We start from the raw sequence: 17418 nt of genomic DNA on the forward strand, positions 1-17418 counted from the left end.
CAAGCTTTAGGTCTTTTAAAAGCATCATTTAAAATAATTTCCTTTAATACATAAGAAATATACAAGACAAAAAGTAACTCTGATAAAATTCTAAGTCCCAGAGTTGGTAGTTTTGGAGGAATCAAAGAAAATAAGCCTTTCCTCAGTCTCCCTGGGAAAGAAGGGGTGACAGGAAACAGAATATCACCAGGCCCAAGGTGAATCCAGTATAGGGGTGACACAGGGCCTAGCTCTCTACCAAAGCAAAGTGCTGGTTTTCCTTGTCATGGTCCTGGCCTTGCTCCCATGCTCGTCCTCCAGTTTTCAGAAGTCGTCCAGTTCCAAGAATGGCTCCTTCCTTTAATTCCCTAACATTTTCACTTAGGGGAGAAGGTCGCTTACCCTGCAAAAGGCAGTATGTGAGTTGGGGGAACAGGGGATAGATGTTGTTCAGGAGAGGGAAGACCTGGGTAAAAGGGTCTCCCACCCTCTATGCTGGATATCTTAGTAACAGCTTTCACCCTTTCTCTTTACCTGCCGTGGTGTCAGGGTCCCTGGGGAGTTGTCATCCTGCAGGATGGTGAGGGGGGATCTCCCTAGGACCTTGTTTGGTTTCCGTCTACTGCGCTTAGAACCTAGAGTAAGTAATGTGTTAAAGCAAGTACTCAAAATAGGGGGCTTGCAGTTTATTTTCCCCATACTCATCCATGTACATTATCCCAGGATATTATCCTATTTTCTCTTCCCTATACCTTGCCCTTAGATTTTATACCTGAAGATCGAGGACTCTCAGGGTCTTTTGAGAGCTTGTCTGAGCTCTGGCTGGCCACAGGGGTTTCTGTGGGATGTCTTGCATCCTCTTGGGAAGACACCTGTTTGGAAGGGAGCTCAGTGTCGTTCCAAGGTAGCACCTGGTCCTCAAGGGATAACTGGGTATCCAGAGGCAAGTCCAATTCAGAAGATGAAGGTACTCCCAGGGGCAGAACAGATTCTGGGGGAGGATCTGATTTGGAGGCTTCAGACTCAAATACTTCACTTAGCTCTCTCATCACTGGACTCTGAGGGTCTAAAGGGAAAAAAATGACTTAAGTAGTAATCTTCTTTTAGGATACAAATTTATAATGATACAAATCATTCAGCAAGGAGGGAAAGATACAGGAACCTTAGGGCTTGTGTCTGGGTGGTTGAGGGAATGGGAAGAATGAAATCAAAGTGAGAGGGCAAAATGTTGATAAGAGTGAGATGCAAACTGGGGATGTAATTCAGTGTCAGAGCATGCAGTAGGCCCCAAGTTAGATCCCCAGCACCTCCCCCTGCTCAAAAAAAAAAAAAAAAAAAAAGTCCTGAAAGGATGGCTTCATCACCTTGACTCCACCCAAGAATAATAAAGGATGGCCTCATCAACAGTCCCTGGGTCCAACACTTACCTGCACTGCTGGTCTTCATAGGTGTCCGTGCAATGCCAAGAGTAGGTGAGCGGGGATCTGAGTCCAGGGCCTGTTTTGGACATTTCAGCTGTTCTCCTGCTGGTAGGCTTGACTGTGGGGAGCTCTCCACCTGTCAGGACAATAGGCTAGAACAAGTCTGGGCCCTGATTTTCTTATCTCCTCCCCATTTTCCAGGCAGGAATTGCTAACAAGGCTCTCAGACATTCAACCTACCCCATGCAGAATGAGCATGTAAGAAAATAAGGCTCCGGTGGGGTGGGGGTATGAGGGCTCTCTCAGAATCAGGTTAGGCAGAGGCCTAAGGATTCAGTTTCTCCACCTTTTGATGGCCGAATACCTGGATGGGAGTGCGCTGAATGCCGGCACTAGGTGAACGAGGGTCCGCTACTCGAGCCAGATGCTTGTTGTGCGGTGGAGCCCGCGCTGGAGTGACTGGGACGCTCTTGGCTGAGCCCATCTTCACTAGGGGCGGGGGCAGGGCCCGGCAAGGGTAGAGGAGAGGATGCCTGTGAAAAGTGACTCAAGTCTCAGCTTTTACTGCGACCATGTAGGACCTCTGACTCCAAATCACTCAATTTTTCAAGCTGAGGAACTTCCTAGTCACTGGCTCAGAGGCCTCTGCAGGGTAATGACTACTCTATGAGTCGTTTAGAAAAGGACTCATTCTGGGTCTGCCGGATCTTCTATCTTATTCATTAATTTACTCAAATCACTTACCGGGCCCCAACTGGACTTTTGGGTGCACACAAACAAGCGCCAGACTCAACTCCCGAAGCTAGGAGTTTCAAACTTCCCGCCACGCCCCTCATCCTTACTCTATTGGCTGTTTCGACGTATGCTCCCATAGGCTTGCTACGTGAGACCCGCCCCCAAAGAAGGAAGCCATTGGTCTATGAGGATGTCTATCATGAGGACTGCGGAGGAAAGGGCTTGGTTTGCCCAAGGGTGACGCCTCCTTGGTAGGCGGGGACTTTTTTTATTGTCGGTCTGTGAGCTGTACGTGGTGAAATTTTGATTAATGCCAGTCTTCACTGAGACCTCTAGTTTTAAACATAAATGACTTTATTAAATAAAATAGAACCATGAATTATTACGTTATTATTCACAAATTCAGATAGTTATGGTGGTTTTCTGAGACGAGATGGTAATCCTTATTGGTTGACGGAGTTATCACTCACGTTAACCCTCTCAAACTCCGCCTCACTGGAGACCTTCTGTTCAAATACCAAGAAAACAACCACCCTTATACTTTCCGATTGGACGAAACCCCAGGAAAGTTTCAGAAGCGGAGAGGTTTAAACAACCGTCGGTTTCGGCTCTTCACGCGAAGGAACTGCAAGGGTCCCTGTGTCAGAGCAGTCGCAACTCTGGAGACCACCTGACTGCTCTACATGCGCTCCTACCCTGGAAGAGTGGGATTGGTCCTTTTGACCATCAATTGCATTAGGAGCGCTTTTCATTGGCGTTAGCCAAGAGTAGGGCAGAGGGCGGAGCGCTAGCAGCCTGGCTGCCTCCAACTGCCATTCTCGCGCGTCTTGCCTTCAGCGCATGCACCTAACGAGTAGTGCTCATTGGACGGGAGAGCAGGGGTGGGGGACTGGGAACGGTGGGAGCCGTGGTGTGTGGAGGAGCTGCTGCCGGTGTCATGGCGGAGCTGAGTGAGGAGGCGCTGCTGTCAGTGTTACCGACTATCCGGGTCCCCAAGGCTGGAGACCGGGTCCACAAAGACGAGTGCGCCTTCTCCTTCGACACGCCGGTAAGCCCATTCCCCATACCCGCAGAGAACACGACTTCCTTCCATCGCCCTGGTCATTCTGCCGGGGCCTGCAAGGCTTGCGCTACCGCCTCCCTGCGATGCACCCTGGGATTTGTAGTCTCCCACGCTCCTCTTTGCCGTTGCTTTTCATTAGATGGGTCTGTCCTGTGACTACCGCCCCCGGAAGCCGCCGTGCTCGCCTCGCCCGCTTCGGGTCTCGTGGAGCACTGTGGGCATTGTAGTTGCTCACTGTCCTCGTTGTCGTTCTAAGCCAGGGTTGCAACCCAATGGTCGGACTACATCCTCCATCGGCCCCTTGCGAAAGCCTGGGAGTTGGCCCTGCCTGTCGCGCACGGCTCTCCGGGTTTTGTAGTTTCACGTCGGAGGGCTGGGGGCGACTCCCCAATGTTCTGGGCCGGGGTTGGGGTTGAGAAGGTGGGGACTGCAGTTGGAAGCGGCTAATAGTCTGGAAGTGGGCTGTGAAGAAAACCGATTCTGAGGAAGACGGAGTTAGCCTCCACCATGGTTAATATGGATAGGGGGCGGGGAGGTGGGTCATTAGTGGTAGGGAAGAGAGGAAAAGGAAAGCTTTAGTTCTTTAGCCTTTGAAGTGAACTACGGCTGCAGCCCCCTCTCCTCCCCCCTCCCCGCCCATCACAGGGAGTTGAGAGAATCCCTTTTAAAGTATTCCTACAGGGATGCTTTCTTTCTTGGAGGATATTAGGGCCCCCTTCCCATCCTCTCCCACCCTTGTCTACTTAGACAAAGCTGCCACCCACACTGTGCTTCACGTTTTGCAAGATCCCACCCGTTACCTCCCTTCCTGCCATTCTGCCTTCCTCTGTCACCGTCAACCTGAGACTAGCCTCCAGGCCTGAACAGAGAGGGCAGCAGCTTGGTTGGGATCCGCCCCCCTCACCACCCCTCCCCTTAAGCCACTGCTGGGCCCTGCCCAGGGTGTTCAGCCAGACCAGCTCATGGCTTGAAAACTGCAAGTCAGAGTGGAAAGGCTTCATTAATGCATCACCAGTGCTGAGTATAGCAGCATGATGTGAGGCCCAGTTCACGACCATCACTGTGATTTGTGGTTTGCTTGGTTGCTGGATTTTGATCCGGGCCAGCTATTGTGCTGCTTCTCTGAAGTCTGGGTTTGGCAGAGGTAAAAGAGGATGCTTGGAGCAGAGCTTCAGGGTTCCCAATTCATGGTAAACCATCATCTTTTATTTCCAACTGAAGAGTTTAATCATTTAGGAGCTCCCACTGTCCTTCCAGGAGGGAAAGGTTTTTCTTAATTACCAGCAGATGGTAGAAGTCAGTGGGTCCCTCTTTATACTTAATTCTCTCTTTTCTCTCTCTCTCTCCTTAGTAACTTCTTTGCTTAATACAAAAAAGTTTTTTTTTTCTAATTTTCTGATATTTTTCCTTTTTCATTCCAAGTCAGAATATCTTCAGTGTGACCTAGTTTGCTAACCAACTTCTAGCATATTTGGTTATCTTCAAATCATAATAAAAAGGTTTAGCTGACCTTCCTGTTAGAGATGCTCTATTTGTTTTATGAACATTGCAGTAATAGCATCGTAGGAAGAGGTACAGAACAATTGATGGGCCCAAGAACAAACTTAGACAGTGCCCTTTTTTTAATATCAGAGCAGAGAAATTTTATTTCAGCTAGAGGATGCCTGTTGCTCAAAGACTTGTAACTGAGACAAGACATGATTTTTTCCAGTTCCCTTTCCCACCTTCTCCAGCACTCTTGTTTACAAAAGCCTTTGTAGACTTGCTCAGCTTTGAGGGGTAGACACTTATCTTCTCTTGTTCTTCTTGGGTTGTATGTGTTCTAGCTGTTTCAGCAAGTATTGCTAAATTGTTCTCAGAAGGGGATGGCTTTGTTGTTGGAAGTTGAATTTCAGTGGGGATCTTATTGGTCAGAGGGCAGGAGTTGGGGGCTGGTGGCTGTAGAATGCTGGACTTCCTGGCCTTACTAGACAGGTTCAGGTTTAGCTGTGAATCTCAAACAAGGCATGGTTCCCTGGAGCCAGGCTTCAGCAGGAGAGGAAAGGAAGGACTCAACAGTATGGACCAGTGTTCAGTTTTCCTAGTCAGTATGGGAAAGGAAAGGTCTAGGCTCTTAGCAAACTCAGGGTCAGGTGTATTGTTCTGTGCTGGAATTTCTGCTTTTCCAGTCTGAAAGGTTTTCTAAGTTATGGAGATCAGATAAAGTTTGTTGTGGTGTCCCAGCATCTGACATCTTTCCTTTCCCAAGAAAAGGACCCCTTTTCCTTCTGAGTATAATCCCTGGCCCTGGAAGCCTACATTGTTTGATCCCCATTTATTTTCTAGAACTCTTGGCCCTAGGAAAGAGATGAAGGGTATCCTGTGTGATTATTGGGCTCCAAAGCCCAAAGGGGGAGCAAGAGGTCAGATGAGGGGCTAGGGTTGTAGCTCAGTGGTGGAGTGCTTGCCTAGCACATGGAAGGCACTGGGTTTGATCTTCAGCACTACATAAAAAAATAAAAATAAATAAATGAAATAAAGGTACTTAAAAAAAAAAGAGGGAAGCTGGGCAAAGTGGCACACACTTGTAATCCCAGTGGCTTGGGAGGCTGAGGCCGGAGGATCATGAATTCAAAGCCAGCCTCAAAAAAGTGAGGCACTAAGCAATTTAGTGAAAACCTGTCTCTAAATAAAATACAAAATAGGGCTGGGGATGGGATATGGCTCAGTGGTTGAGTGCCCCTGAGTTCAATCCCCAGTACCCAAAAAGAAAAAAAAAAAAAAAAAGGCCGGGGGGGGGGGGGAAGATCAATGGTACCTGAGAAATGTTACTCAGCTTCTTGGTGTCCTTGTTGGCTGTTACCACAGTCACAGAAGGAAATGGAGGAGAATCTCAGCCATCTCCCGTAAAGTCCTAAAAGGCTAAATAAGTTGCCAAGGGCCCCACAGTATTAAGAAAATAGAAACCTTTCTGGAAACCAGCATTTTCTGACTCCATGTCCTTGGTTTCCCCACCTGGCCAGGCTTCATCCTCCTTGTGTTTCCTTCCTTGCCTCGTGCCCTGCAGGAGTCTGAGGGTGGCCTCTACATCTGTATGAACACATTCCTGGGCTTTGGGAAACAGTATGTGGAGAGACATTTTAATAAGACTGGCCAGCGCGTCTACCTACACCTCCGTCGGACCCGGCGCCCGGTAAGCCCAGGCGAGGATAAGACACTTTCCATAGGGTACTCATTTTGAATCTGTTTGATTCTGACCCCCTGTTGGCCTCAGTTTCTCTCTTTCACCTACTTTTATTTATGTCATTAAATCTTGGCACAAATGGGTTAGGGCTGTAGCTCAGTGGCAGGGACCTTGTCTAGCATGCATGAAGCACTGGGTTTGATCTTCAGCACCACATAAAAATAAACAAAATAAAGGCATTCTGTTCATTTATATTTACAAAAAAAAAGCACAGATGTTTTTTAGCTTTAGTCCATTCAGAGATTAACCACTAAATTCTCTCCATCTTCCCCATTTGTTTTGTCCCTGGTGCTCATTGCTGATCCTGCCCTTGCCCTTCATTGTAGAAAGAAGAGGACACTACTGCAGGCACTGGTGACCCACCGCGTAAGAAACCTACCCGGCTGGCTATTGGTGAGCTCCACTGCAGTCCTAGTCTCCCAAATTGGTTTTTCATGCTCTCAGTGGTACTAGGAAAGCCCTGGGTCTGAACAGTGGCTCTAGAGCTCTGGAAGGGACAAAGTAAAGTGCTGTATTGAAGGAGGGGCATTGACCTGTAGTGGTTGCCCTACTCTCCCTCTTTTTCCCTGTCCCACCAGGTGTTGAAGGCGGATTTGACCTCACCGAGGAGAAGTTTGAATATGACGAGGATGTGAAGATTGTCATTTTGCCAGATTACCTGGAGATTGCCCGGGATGGGTTGGGGGGGCTACCTGACATTGTCAGAGATCGGGTATGAATGTCTTCCCTTCCCACCAAAGATGCTAGGGCAAGAAGGGCTGGAGTAGTGGTGGCTTGGGCAACACTGACAAAGCTGAAGACCAAGTGGGAAAGCAGCATGTCAGGCAGGGGTTTGGTATTGTCTGACCCTCTGCTTCACCCAGGTGACCAGTGCAGTAGAGGCCCTACTCTCAGCTGACTCAGCCTCCCGAAAGCAGGAGGTACAGGCCTGGGATGGGGAAGTTCGGCAGGTATCTAAGCATGCCTTCAACCTCAAGCAGTTGGACAACCCTGCTCGGATCCCTCCCTGGTGAGGCCTGGCCCCTCTACCTCTGGGCACAACCCCCAGAGCAAGGGCAAAGAGTCTACCCTTTGGGGGATCTGGTGGGAGAGAGGCTAGGGAGTGGGACAGGGAGGGAGACTTGGGGGACGGTGGAAAAAAAAAAGCAGGAGACATCCAAAGGAGAAGAGTGGGTTCTTGGACTGACAGGGAGCCTGTAGAGTCTTCTCTCCCTACCAGTCCCATGTATCCCTGACCCATATTTTAGCTAACTTTCTTCTTCCTGGGTAGTGGCTGGAAGTGCTCCAAGTGTGATATGAAAGAGAACCTGTGGCTCAACCTGACAGATGGCTCCATCCTCTGTGGCCGACGCTACTTTGATGGCAGTGGGGGCAACAACCATGCTGTGGAGCACTATAGGGAGACAGGCTACCCATTAGCTGTCAAGCTGGGGACCATCACACCTGATGGAGCTGGTATTATTCTCCCCCTTCTACACTTAATTTTTCAATTGTTACTCATTTTGTATGGTATTAATAATGCACAAATGCATTCTCTTTATAAAAATTAAAATACTGTAAATTTTCAACACTCCCTCACAAATCCTAGTCTGCTTCCTAAAGTTAACTGTCTTTATTTATTGATTATTCTTCCAAACTTATCCTAGTACCTTATGCTACAGGAATAGAGTCAGAATCACACTTAATTTCAATCCTCACCCTGTTTCACTCCATCATCCTGACAGCTTATCCCAAAAAGACTTGTGACCTCACTAATATTCTTGGGAGCCAAGAGGGTGACCCTTACAGACTGTCCTTCTATCTGACCAAGGCCCCTCTGGAAAGGAGATGGGGTGGGTGGCCACGCTACCCTCATCCACATCCCCTAACTCCATGTCTGTCTTCTGTTCTAGATGTGTATTCATACGATGAGGATGATATGGTCCTGGACCCCAGCCTGGCTGAGCACCTGTCCCACTTCGGCATTGACATGCTGAAGATGCAGAAGGTGAGATCCTCATTAGCTTCTGATTCTTTTAATTTCTGCCTGAGGCTGAGGGGGGTTTTGGACAGAGCTTCCACAGTTAACCCAGTCCCCATATATGTGGGCTTCCCTGGAAGAACTTTCTATATATATATATATTTATTTTGTTTTTTGGTCCTGAGGATTGAGTCCAGGTCCTCGCACATGCTAGGCAAGTGCTTTACCACTGAGCTATATCCCTAGCCCCTTGAAGAACCTTCTAGAATTATTTAGTTTTTTATTTATTTATTTATTTAAAATACATGACAACAATGGAATGCATTACAATCTAGTTATTCTGTGAATGCTACTGAGTAGTTACTATGTGCTAGTCACTATGATGATACAAATGTGGTCTAAGTTTTCATAGATTTATATTCCAGAAGGAAAGGTAGGCATTAGTTACATACACAAATAAGTGAATAATTAAACTGTGAAAGAGAAGTGAGGGTAGTATACTGCAATACTTTAGAGCAAGGGAACTTGGCATAGTCTAGGGAATCAAGGGATATTTCCCTCTCCCTAAAGATGTGCTCCTCAAATGACAATCTGAAGGGCAAGTAGGAGTAACTTTAGAATGGAAAAACCATTTTAGATAGAAGGAGTCTTACTCATTTCATTCTCTCATTCAAGCAGAGGTCTGATGACAGCCCCAGGGATTGTTACCTGTGGCCTTCCAAAACTTGGATTGGTTGATAACTCAACATGCCTCCCTGATGAAGTCCATAATTCCAATAATTCTGGGTTATAGCTGGGTGTCATCCTAAACTCTGAGAGATCAGTATAAAAAAATACAGGGCTGAGTTCTCATCTGGTCTAAAGTGTCACTTCCCATATAGACGGACAAGACGATGACTGAGTTGGAGATAGATATGAACCAGCGGATTGGTGAATGGGAGCTGATCCAGGAGTCAGGTGTGCCACTTAAGCCCCTCTTTGGGCCCGGCTACACAGGCATCCGGAATCTGGGTAACAGTTGCTACCTCAACTCAGTGGTCCAGGTGCTCTTCAGCATCCCTGACTTCCAGAGGAAGTGAGTGGTTCCCTTTCCCCACTACTGACCCGTTTGCTTAACATCCCCAACTCTTCTCCTGGTTACTAACCTCTGGGCATATTCTTCTTCAGCTGCCCTCAGTACCTGTGTATTTGATCTCAGTCTTAAATAGTTTCTATTGGTGGTGTGCTGTGAGGAGAGCAAGTTTTAGAACTGCCCCAACACACACATCCATTACTGATAGTGTAGAACACCAAATCCCAGGGCCCTCGTGGCCTTCTGATGGCCTGAAGGGTTAGCAGGTGATCTTTATTTTAGGCAGTGACATCAGATGAACACCTAACATGGACATGTGGTACTTCGGGGGGAGAGAGGAGAGCTTAAGACATTAATGTAGAAGAAAGGCAGATTCTTAGCATAAACAAGTTTACTATCTAATTGGGAAACAGAATGTGAGAGCTTAGAATGTGTTGACAAGTTCTGTCCAATAGAATATAAACTCTATCCTAATTCCAGGCTGTCTTCTCCCTTCCCTGGCTTTATCTCAGGGAGGAGGCAGGGAAGAGTACCTTGGAGGACACTCATGCTGATTTAGTTGAGAAAGGGAGAATGGACAAGTTGCTGGGGAATTAACCACAGTAATTCCCCACTTTGGGTTGAGCCTGTTCATAGAATTAATAGATAAATTGTTCCCTTCCCTTTTCTTCAATGCTTGGGTTAGATGTCCCTCCAGTTATCTTCCTTTGACCCTTAGGTACGTGGATAAGCTGGAGAAGATCTTCCAGAATGCCCCGACAGACCCTACCCAGGACTTCAGCACCCAGGTGTATGTAGTCAGGTCCTACGTATAAAGGCATTTGAGAGTCTCAGCCTATGTGCCTGCTTGCTTGCTTGCTTTTTTTATTTTTTAGTACTGGGCTTTAAACTCAGGGGTACTTTACCACTAAGCCACACCCCCAGCCTTTTTTTTTATTTATTTGAGGCAGGGTCTTGCTGATTTGCTTAAGGCCTTACTAAGTCACTGAGGTTGGTTTTGAACTTGAAATCATCCTGCCTTAGCTTCCCAAGTTGTTGGGATTACAGGCATGTACCACCATGCCTGGCCAATATGCCTTCTTTCTCTTCTGTGACCATCTAGGGTGGGCAGCAGTTGAGCCTCTAGATAGTAAAAGGTTTTGGGTGACTGCTTTTGAACATGTTGTCTGCCTTGAGCTGGATTCCTATGCATTTTTTTTTCCCCACATTTTTGAGAGTTGTCTAAGGAAGTCCATGAGCAGGGTTGAATTGGGGAGGAAAAGATAAAGATAGCTGTGAGAACCTCCAGTTGACTGAAGCTAAATGGTTTCCTTGGCTATTAACACAGGGCCAAGTTGGGCCATGGCCTTCTTTCGGGAGAGTATTCCAAGCCAGCACCAGAGTCTGGTGATGGGGAGCAGGTGCCAGAACAAAAGGTAAGTTTGGGATTTTATCACTTTCAGGATCTGGAATTTGGGGGAAATAAGTTTAGGAGATGTCTAAAGAAGGCCACTTGAAGGCCTCAGCCCCAGCTCAGTCCCTGTCCTGGCTCTTCCTAGGAAGTTCAAGATGGCATTGCCCCTCGGATGTTCAAGGCCCTCATTGGCAAGGGCCACCCTGAGTTCTCCACCAATCGGCAGCAGGATGCCCAGGAATTTTTCCTTCACCTTATCAACATGGTGGAGGTAGGGGCTGAAAGATGGCAAAGGGTCCACACTTCACATTCCTTCACTCTGCCTTCAGTTCACTCTCACTCCCTCTTGCCCATCCTTTCCTTTGTCCACATCAACCCAGTCTTATCCCTGTAACCTGACAATCTTGCACTGAGCCTGCCCTATGAGTAGTGTTTGTTCCTAAGGAGAATAGTCAAGACAAGTGATAATCCTTACCCTTGATGGGCTTGTAGTCTAATTGAGGATAGACCCAAAGAAAATGGCCCAAGCAGGCTACAGATATTGCTCAGTGGTAGAGTCCTTGCCTAGCTGGGTTCAATCCCCAGCATTGCAAAAAAGAAGAAAAGAAAATGACAGAATAAGCACCTAGCTGGGAGTTGTGACTCACACCTGTAATCACAGCAATGCAGCAAGGCTGAGGCAGGAAGATCTCAAGGCCAGCATCAGCAACTTAGTGAGACTCTGTCTCAAAAATAAACAAGGGTAGGGACATAACTTAGCAGTAGAGTGCCCCTAGGTTCAGTCCCTAGTACCACAAAAAGAAAAATATAAGCACCTTCCAATACAGTCCCACAATGCTATGATGGGGTCAGAATTGGGTCAAGAAGATGTTTAATTAAGGGAGGCTTTTACTCTCCTTTTGCATCCCCATGCCCGCAAATAGTCATCTTCCATCCATTTCCCTCTCCCAGTTAACCAAGGTTGTTCTGTTCCTTGGCTCCCCACACCTCCCTACCCTGCCTTTTTCTCATAGAGGAATTGCCGGAGCTCTGAAAATCCTAATGAAGTGTTCCGCTTCTTGGTGGAGGAAAAGATCAAGTGCCTGGCCACAGAGAAGGTTAAGTACACCCAGCGAGTTGACTACATCATGCAGCTGCCCGTGCCCATGGATGCAGCCCTTAACAAAGGTGGGTTGCTTGTTCTGCTAGGCCTTAATATAGATGAAGGTAAAGAGGCAGCATTCTCTAAGAACCCACTATCTGATTCTCTTCACCAGAGGAGCTTCTAGAGTATGAGGAGAAGAAGCGGCAAGCTGAAGAGGAGAAGGTGCCATTGCCAGAACTGGTTCGTGCTCAGGTGCCCTTCAGCTCCTGCCTGGAGGCCTATGGGGCTCCTGAGCAGGTGGATGACTTCTGGAGCACGGCCTTGCAGGCCAAGTCAGTAGCTGTCAAGTAAGTCCTTTTAGCCTGGGCTTAGGCTGCAGGCCTGTGGCAGAGTAATTCCTAAAAACATATATCTGCCTCTTGGCTATTTTTTAATCCTTATGGTTGGATCTCAGGATTGAATCTGAGGAATTAGTGATCCCTCCTGAGGGAACCAGTAGATCCTGACAAGGATAGACATGGGTGATGAACTCTGTTACCTCATCCTGTACCACTAGTCCCTCTTCTTTCTTAGTAGAGTCTTTTTCCGGTGTGGCCTCTCTGTATTTCCTTCCTCTGTTATGGCAGAGCACAGGCACTTAGTATCAGCTCTGGGCAGAATTTGGACTTCCAGCAAATGGTCTCTGACACAAGCCTAAGATTAAAGGAATGCTTCAGTCTCAGGGATTCAGCCCCCAGGCCTTTGCTGCACTTGCCAACAAAACAGCCCTCCTTCTGGCTTCTACAGTTCCTTTGTTGCTGGAACCAGATGCCTGCCTAGGGGAGGAGGAGGAGTGTGGAACATTTTCTGGGACTCTATTCAGGAGAGGCCAAGCCCCAAGGTAGGAGTTTCAAGAGGGGAGAGCCCTGGGGTCTCTGGGTTCCATCATATTCTCTCTTCCTTAGGACCACACGGTTTGCCTCATTCCCTGACTACCTGGTCATCCAGATCAAGAAGTTCACCTTCGGCTTAGACTGGGTGCCCAAGAAACTGGGTATGGTGGCTGGTATGAGGGTGGTGAAGGAGAAAATGCTAGAGAAAGAAAGGACCTTAGTACATATAAACTGGTATTTCTCAATGGGGAAAAAATTATCTTAGATATTTCAAAATGTATTTAGTTTGAAAAGTACTGACTAAAACTATTAAAAGACTAATTTGGGGCTGGGGGTGTAGCTCAGTGGTAGAGGACTTGCCTAGCATGCTCAAGGTCCTGGGTTCCATTCCTAGCACTGCACACACACAAAAAAAGTAATTAGCTGAATATGGTAATTTGGTAGTACACTCCTATAATCCCAGCAACTTGACTTGGGGAAGCTGAAGTGGGAGAATAACAAGTTTGAGGCTAACCTTGGCAACTTAGATTCTGTCTCAAAATTAAAAAATAAAAAGGGTTGGGTATATAGCTCAGTAGTAGAGTACCTCTGAGTAATCCTTAGTATTGCGCTTGTGCGTGCATACACACACACACACACATCTTTGACTTCATAGTTATGATTTACAACTAAAAATTGATTCTTTTTGGTTTTGGTCTTATAATTGATAAGATGTTTTCATTTTGATAATCTTGAAACAGTTAATTCTCATGACTCTTACAGGTCCCTTGCCATAACTTGAAGACTGCTGGTTTACCTTCAGTTTTTAGATAAAGAAGTTAAGACCCACAGCAGTACAGTCATTTTGTCTCACAAGCCAGAGCCCCTGCCTTGTCTCTAGTCACAGTGGTAGATCTAGGACTAGAATCCAGCTCTCCCGACTCCTGGACTCACTAGTATTTATGTTACATTGCAATTCCAAAGTTGGTACTGCTTTTAGCAGTCCCTCATTTCAGAGTAATTCCAGGATATGGGCAGGGGTTTGCGAGTTCCAAAGTGCCTTTACAAGTGAGCCTCAAGGAGCTGCTGAGGTGGTCCTTTCCTTGCCCTTCTAATTGTAGATGTGTCCATTGAGATGCCAGAGGAGCTAGACATCTCCCAATTGAGGGGTACAGGGCTGCAGCCAGGAGAGGAGGAGCTGCCTGACATTGCCCCACCCCTGGTCACTCCGGATGAGCCCAAAGGTAGCCTTGGTTTCTATGGCAACGAAGACGAAGACTCCTTCTGCTCCCCTCACTTCTCCTCTCCAACATGTTAGTGACTCTTCTTCCTGCCTGTCTCTCTACCTTGCTGATTGTTGGGGGGCTTCTCTGCCTGCCTCCCCTGGCCCTGTCCTTTGTGTTTCTCCTGTCCTCCCTTTCATAATTCTTCTGCCCTCTTTGGATGGACATGGAAACTGACTGGAGCACTCCCAGCCACATCCTCATTCATTGTGAATGGCAATAGCACTGATTGTTTTTCTGCTCTTGTTACCTCCTTGGTTTTAGTAGGGTGGTGAAATCATGCTCCAGAAATGGTACCCATTCTGTGAGAATGGGCAGGAAATCAATAGTCTTTGAGATACCAGGCCCACATTATATTGTGTAGTCATTTTAGTTTTGGGATCAGGTACCAGTCCATGGAAGAAAAATACATGGAATGATTGATTGGGAGAACACTAGGGGCCTGATGTGTGGGAGGGAAGAGGGGCAAATAGAAACAGTGGCCTAAGAAGTCAGATTACTGAGCCCACCATTCCCCACTGCAGCACCCATGTTGGACGAATCGGTTATCATACAGTTGGTGGAAATGGGCTTTCCTATGGATGCCTGCCGCAAAGCTGTCTACTACACGGGCAATAGTGGGGCTGAGGCCGCCATGAACTGGGTCATGTCACACATGGATGATCCAGGTAGACCGGTGGGTACATGGTTGGGTGGCAGGGTAGGACCTCCATCCTCCCCCAGAAACTTCAACCCCTTCACATTCACAGATTTTGCAAACCCTCTCATCTTGCCTGGCTCCAGTGGGCCTGGCTCCACAAGTGCAGCAGCTGATCCCCCACCAGAGGACTGTGTGACCACCATTGTCTCTATGGGCTTCTCAAGGGACCAGGCCCTGAAAGCTCTGCGGGCCACGGTATGGACTGTTCTAGCTAAAAACTTGGAGTCTCTGTGGACAAAGTGGTGGGATTGAAGTTCATACTTGTCGAATAGGACCAAGGACAAGTGTAATGCAGCCAAGGCTGGGTGCCCTCTTGTGTGGCTGCAAAGTAGGAACTAAGGCTTCCCCTCACTGTTGGTATCCTTGCCCCAGAACTTTTTAGGAAAAATAACACTTCCCTCCTCTCCAAGAACAACAGTTTAGAACGGGCTGTGGACTGGATCTTCAGTCACATTGATGACCTGGATGCAGAAGCTGCCATGGACATCTCGGAGGGCCGCTCAGCTGCTGACTCCATCTCTGAGTCTGTGCCAGTGGGACCCAAAGTCCGGGATGGTCCTGGAAGTGAGTATTCCCAGGAAACAGGACAAACCTTGGTGGAAACTAGCCACTCTGCTATACCAGGTTCCTCATTCTAAGGCAGCTCTGCTTTCCTTAGATCCAAGGGGTCAGAAGCTTCTTTCCATTAAAGAAATTTATGAGGGTGGGATTCCAGGAGGCCGAGATAGACTCTGGCCCAGGATACACCCCATATCCCCTAAAACTCCTGTCCTGAATTTGATCTGTTATATATATCTTTGGACTGTCAAGGGTCACGGTCCTATTTCTCTTCTGCCTTCTATCTTCTTCCTTAGAGTATCAGCTTTTTGCCTTCATTAGTCACATGGGCACCTCTACCATGTGTGGTCACTACGTCTGCCACATCAAGAAGGAAGGCAGGTGAGGGGCTGGCAGTGTGAATGGAGAAGTGGTGATGGGAATGAGGAAGGATAACCTGGAAATCCCTAGCATGTATATGGGAGAGGTAAAGGATTCCCTGAGGGGGCATAATACACCTGAGATGGAGAGAATGTCTTTTGTCAGAGATAAGCAAACTGCAGTCCATGGGCTAAATCAGGCCACCTGCTTGTATAAATGAAGTTTAACTAGACATAGCTAATGTGCTTTTTTATGTATTACTGCCTGTGGCCATTTTCATATGGCAGCAGGAAAATTGAGTGGTTGTATCAGAGATTAGGTGACCTGCAGAACCAAAAATATTGACTGCCTGGCTTAGAGAAAGTTTTCTGACCCCCTGCCTCATAGGAATTGGGGTGGGGGTTAAAAGGAGACTAGAGGAGCTGAATATACCAAATAGAGGAAATGACCCTTGTTATGAGATTGGGAAGGCTCCCTTCAAACTAGTAACAGCTGGACAATAGATACGGAGATCCAGTCAGAGAATGTTGGGAGCCTTGCTCCAGGATTACCTCCAGATGCCATGGCTGAGAGATGAAGTTGATGCAACTTGGAGTGCCCGGTTTGTTCATCTATTGTGTCCCTTCTCCTACCCCATCAGATGGGTGATCTACAATGATCAGAAAGTGTGTGCCTCTGAGAAGCCACCCAAGGACCTGGGCTATATCTACTTCTACCAGAGAGTGACCAGCTAAAACCTGCTCTCACCCCTTACCACTGAAGGCAGGGGACAAACCACCTGGTATGAGGGACAGGGGCTGAGGGATAACTTCAGCCCCCTGCTCTGTACCCTTTTTCTTTTTGTCCCCAGCAGCAGGGAAGAAGCTGGAGGCCATAGGAGAATGGCCAAGCAAAGCAGAGGGGCATTCGATAGACTTTGGGGATAGAGTGGGAAGGGGACAGGAGGGGGCTGACCACCTGACTGTAAGGAGACTGTTGGCTTCCCCCGCCCCTTCAATCCACAGTACTCTACTTCTGTGTAATCCTGCCCAGCCCCTGGTGTAGGGGAGGGGTCTTATTTGTGTCTGCGAGTGGGTGTAGCTTTGTGCATCCTCTTCTAGGGGAGGGGAGCACCTGTGCCTCCCCTCCTATGTGTTTTCTCCTGTGTGGTTGGGCAAGGAGGGATATGAGGGAAATGGGGACCCCCCCTTGCCCTCCTGCCTCAGTCTTTCCCCCACCCTGTCTCTTCCCTGTCCTCTGAAAAATGCCAAAATACACGATGTGAATAAAAATACAATGGCTAAACTGTCCTGTTTGTTACCTTGGGGGAGACTTATCTTGCTGGGGAAGATGATTGTCCAGGGGACCAGATTCAGAAACTCTTGCCTCCTCCCCAACTCCTAGACATTTTTCTACTTGTCACTAGCTTTAAAATTCTTGGAAAATTGAATGTGAGGTGGGGAACTATAATAAAGTGACAAAAAAAAATGCAGAACACAAAGGAAAAATAGGGGTAAAGAGCCCTTCCTTATGGCAGTCATATAGGAAGAGGCCTAAGTATTTCCCCAGAAGTCTGAGGTGGCTACTGGACCTCTACAGTTCTATTCAGGCCTTGGCCAACTGAAGCAAAAAGTGGGACGCCCAGGGGTGAGGTGGGGGTATTAACTGGCTTCAGATTTCTGAAGTACCTCTTGTCTGCACAGCTGATGATATGAGCTGATCCTCCTACTGAACCTAGTATTTTCCCAGCAATTGTG

At 47.6% G+C, this 17418-nt stretch overlaps 2 protein-coding genes across 4 annotated transcripts; one reads left to right on the top strand and one right to left on the bottom strand.

Moving 5' to 3' along the window:
- Positions 1-11: 11 nt before the first annotated feature.
- Cdca3 (cell division cycle associated 3) lies at positions 12-2221 on the bottom strand. 2 transcript variants are annotated; one of them, XM_046424140.2, is made up of 6 exons: positions 2145-2221; positions 1765-1933; positions 1407-1536; positions 752-1045; positions 514-614; positions 12-382 (listed from the first exon to the last, which is right to left on the bottom strand). In XM_046424140.2, the coding sequence occupies exons 2-6, from the start codon at positions 1882-1884 to the stop codon at positions 227-229; spliced, it is 801 nt and encodes a 266-aa protein (XP_046280096.1). In that variant the 5' UTR covers positions 1885-1933; positions 2145-2221; the 3' UTR covers positions 12-226. The 2 variants fall into 2 exon arrangements, with proteins under 2 accessions (XP_046280096.1, XP_046280097.1); XM_046424141.2 differs by lacking the exons at positions 1765-1933; positions 2145-2221 and adding an exon at positions 1641-1759.
- Positions 2222-3003: 782 nt separating this feature from the next.
- On the top strand, positions 3004-16966 carry Usp5 (ubiquitin specific peptidase 5). Of its 2 annotated transcripts, none has more exons than XM_046424177.2 (20): positions 3004-3183; positions 6245-6370; positions 6748-6814; positions 7000-7133; positions 7285-7430; positions 7692-7876; positions 8314-8408; positions 9263-9456; positions 10172-10243; positions 10781-10868; positions 10992-11117; positions 11860-12013; positions 12103-12277; positions 12875-12963; positions 13903-14094; positions 14589-14732; positions 14814-14959; positions 15175-15328; positions 15619-15703; positions 16323-16966. In XM_046424177.2, the coding sequence occupies exons 1-20, from the start codon at positions 3073-3075 to the stop codon at positions 16414-16416; spliced, it is 2577 nt and encodes an 858-aa protein (XP_046280133.1). In that variant the 5' UTR covers positions 3004-3072; the 3' UTR covers positions 16417-16966. The 2 variants fall into 2 exon arrangements, with proteins under 2 accessions (XP_046280133.1, XP_046280134.1); XM_046424178.2 differs by having other exon boundaries at positions 3005-3183; positions 13903-14025.
- Positions 16967-17418: the final 452 nt, after the last annotated feature.

This window comes from Marmota monax, unplaced genomic scaffold, assembly GCF_021218885.2.
Source record: "Marmota monax isolate L192 unplaced genomic scaffold, Marmota_monax_Labrador192_F-V1.1 WCK01_AAM20220418_F8-fsc00186, whole genome shotgun sequence".
NCBI lineage: Eukaryota > Metazoa > Chordata > Mammalia > Rodentia > Sciuridae > Marmota > Marmota monax.